This window comes from Branchiostoma floridae, chromosome 4 (assembly GCF_000003815.2).
Source record: "Branchiostoma floridae strain S238N-H82 chromosome 4, Bfl_VNyyK, whole genome shotgun sequence".
In the NCBI taxonomy this organism is placed as follows: domain Eukaryota; kingdom Metazoa; phylum Chordata; class Leptocardii; order Amphioxiformes; family Branchiostomatidae; genus Branchiostoma; species Branchiostoma floridae.
This window is the reverse complement of record NC_049982.1, coordinates 23,253,282-23,256,445: the sequence shown is the minus strand read 5'-3', so window position 1 is coordinate 23,256,445 and position 3,164 is coordinate 23,253,282. Positions and strand designations below refer to the sequence as shown.

Sequence of the window (3,164 nt, the reverse complement as noted above, 5' to 3'; positions counted from 1 at the left end):
GTAAGTAACTGCGCGTGATTGTATCTGGCTTTGATCCGAATCTGTATGTACGCAGACTTTGTACCAACATATCATAAAATAGTTTTGTACGTATACATTACGTATGGTCCTTAGATTTTACACCTTAAAATGTTTCTGTACTGATTTCAAGGAATAGATTTTTTCCTGTTAAGGCATGGATTTGATACAGACAAGGAGGATTGAAAAACGTTGGGAACAAGCTTTCATTGTCTCTTACCCATGTTACAAAAAACAGGAGACGAGATTTGTCGATAAATTGTATTTGTTTTAAATCAAGTCCATCATTTTACAGGTTTGCAACATATAGTTTCTTTTAAGACGTATTTTTCTACATTAAAAAGCGTTTTGAATGGTGACTTGTGCCCAGTATCCGTAGCTTTGATTGATGATTACATTTTAAACCTTCAAGATATACGACATGATAGTCCTTAGAATTGTTGATTTCTCAAAAGTTCTAAATGTTTTCATACTTTTTTTCATGCGGTATGAATGGAAACATACTAACAAGCGTCTAATTTGCATGATAATACAAAATAGCAGAACTTCATGTGTAATTCTGAGATGAACATGACCATGCATCAGGCATAACGTACTGAATGAAAAGTTAATTCCTTTTACAGTTCTTGATATTTTACATCATGTATCAAATATATCTGACTTATGTGTATATCATTTATATATGTTTCTATGTAACGTTAACAACAATACATAAACAATACATGAATTTTGTCTTAAATGTGGTAATAAACGTGTTAACATCGATTTAAATTTGAGTCAAAGCATTCATTGAGTAAATCTCTGGCTAGCAACACGAACAATTTTACAAGTTTCTACTATATACACTAACGTGTATTACAATCTTATGAAATTACAAAGATGCCTCTGCTGGTTTGTCTGAAAACATTATTTCAAATCCAGTCTATCACGCAAGAGGCATCACAATTTCTATACATTTGTTCATTCACGACTTTGCCAGGTGTCGGCATGTCACACCCTCGTCTGCATACTTTGTTAATATTTATTCTGTTAATAGTTTTATCAAGTTAAGTTAGGCAAAAGGTTTCTCCAACACAACAAGAGTAAATACCTAGGTAACGTTTCGGTGGACCGCCTGCGCTGCGCATGCCACCTTACTGAGGGCGATATTGACTGGTTCTGCTAGGTGTCGCTGCTGAAGTGTATGGAAGAGCGCGGTTCCAAAGATAACAGATCATAACAAACAGACTATGTATACAAGATACTAATAGTATGTACCTTGTAATAAGAGATTCAACAAAGTATACACAAGGAAGACGTAGCACATTTGGAACTAGAAGAAGACAAAAAGGAAAGACAAGAGAGCACAAGACGGTCAAACCGAAAAGGATCTAGATGAACTGGACAAAATCAATGGTGACAGGCCACATCACAAGAACTTTAATAAAGCGGATTGGGGTATAGACAGTATTTGTTAGCTCAAAGATGCTATATGGATTTTTAAAAAAATGTCTGCTCAGTCATGAACCGGAATGATGGGAGCTACTCCTACAAGATGGACTGCATTCTTCATAATGCAGCAGCGACGTCTAGCTGTTACGTGAAGTAGAACAGTTTCACCGAGGCGGAAGGTTGGCAGTCCATCGAAACGTCAGCTAGTACTTGTTTGTATTACAGAAACCTTTTCATGCAGTTCTTTGTAGAAAGTGTGTAGCCTTCAGGTGCAGTATATAGTGTATCGATTAAATTAAGTCGTATAATAAGTCGTGATAAAGCAGATCTGGAGTGAAGTAGGACATCACAAAAAATCTCCCCCAAACCAAAATGGTATAGCTTGTTCAAATTAGTCACATGACTATACCCCATCCAGTTACCTGGTAATAACTCTTAGGTCATGTGGTGTGATCTCACTGTCACATGACAAGCAAGAAACTTATTTGACCTGAAAATTTGGCGTAAGTGCTGAAGGTGTTCTGTTGAAACGTTAAATTTGCATCTTGAAAATTTGTCAGCCGTCAGGATTTCAACTTAACCGGAATTGCGTCGATACGTAGTGGGGCGAGAATACGTGCAAATGGAGGCCTGTGGACGGGAGCAACATTGAAAGTTCGCCAGGACTGTTTAACTTCTGTCGACAGGGTAGCTGTAACGGCTTTTGCAATGGCGGATGTGTATTATAATTATGAGCTGCGTACACGGAACTATCTAGGTACAAATCTGGGCGGTCTGTGCCAGTTTCATGACATCGTGCAAGCATAATCTGGGCTCAAGTAAGTCATTTGGGGCGAGTAAAATATAATATTGTTCCATCAAGGTAAGTTCTTATGATTATCAACAGATCATTTAACAAAGAGTTAGCGTTTGCAAACAAAACATTTGACCGAATAAGTAATACATTTTGGTAAAAACCATTTACACCATTTTATGTTAATATCTTATGTTAATATCATACTTTGATTGTCCTGCACAAGTGAAGTATGATATTAAGTGTAAATAATGTTTGCTAAAATCACGACGTATATGTCACAGTGCCTTAGAAGCTTAGGTAATAAACGAAGAAGAATGATACCATGACTCAAGCAATAAACCTTTCATTACAAATGCAATGGTCTGCATTTTGTGTTTTTTTTAAATATTCTAGTTTGTTTGATTCACAATAGAATGCCTTATCGCAATCTTGTCAGTTCTGTTTATTGCACTGACCGATGATTTGATCTGTTCCTCATAAAATATAACCCTCTGTACAACGTTCTTGCTTAGCTTAGTCAGAGGAGGCCTTTGTACTTGCGAAGTTCATGGAGTTCTTGTCCCCACACTGAACATTCTGACACTCTCTGAAGCTGTAGTTCTTGATCTTGACGACAGTCGTGTTCATAGCGGGAACAGGCGTGTGGTGGCCACACTTCTCACAGGGCACGGTCAGGGGAGACTTCGTGGTTGTGTTTTGCAGTTCTACAAAAAAGCATAGAACAAAAAGGAGGCTTTAGATTTCTAAGCGTAATAAGCTTGCATCTTAGAACTTAGCTAGTTAATTTATCGGTTCAATAGACAAGCCAAAGGCTTACATGTGGGACATACCTTCAACACATTTAGTACAGTACGTTATAATACGTTTGGAACTATGATACTTTAGGCAGAATGATAGTTGAGCCTTCACATAGTAAATG

The 3,164-nt window shown here is 37.2% G+C and overlaps 1 protein-coding gene across 1 annotated transcript in view; it reads right to left on the bottom strand.

Moving 5' to 3' along the window:
- Positions 1-2,758: 2,758 nt before the first annotated feature.
- Positions 2,759-3,164, bottom strand: part of LOC118413649 (E3 ubiquitin-protein ligase RNF14-like) — a 1,948-nt gene continuing 1,542 nt past the window's right edge. Inside the window, exon 4 of the mRNA XM_035817176.1 lies at positions 2,759-2,949. Coding sequence (XP_035673069.1) covers positions 2,759-2,949 — 191 coding nt within the window. The remainder of the gene's footprint in view (positions 2,950-3,164) is intronic.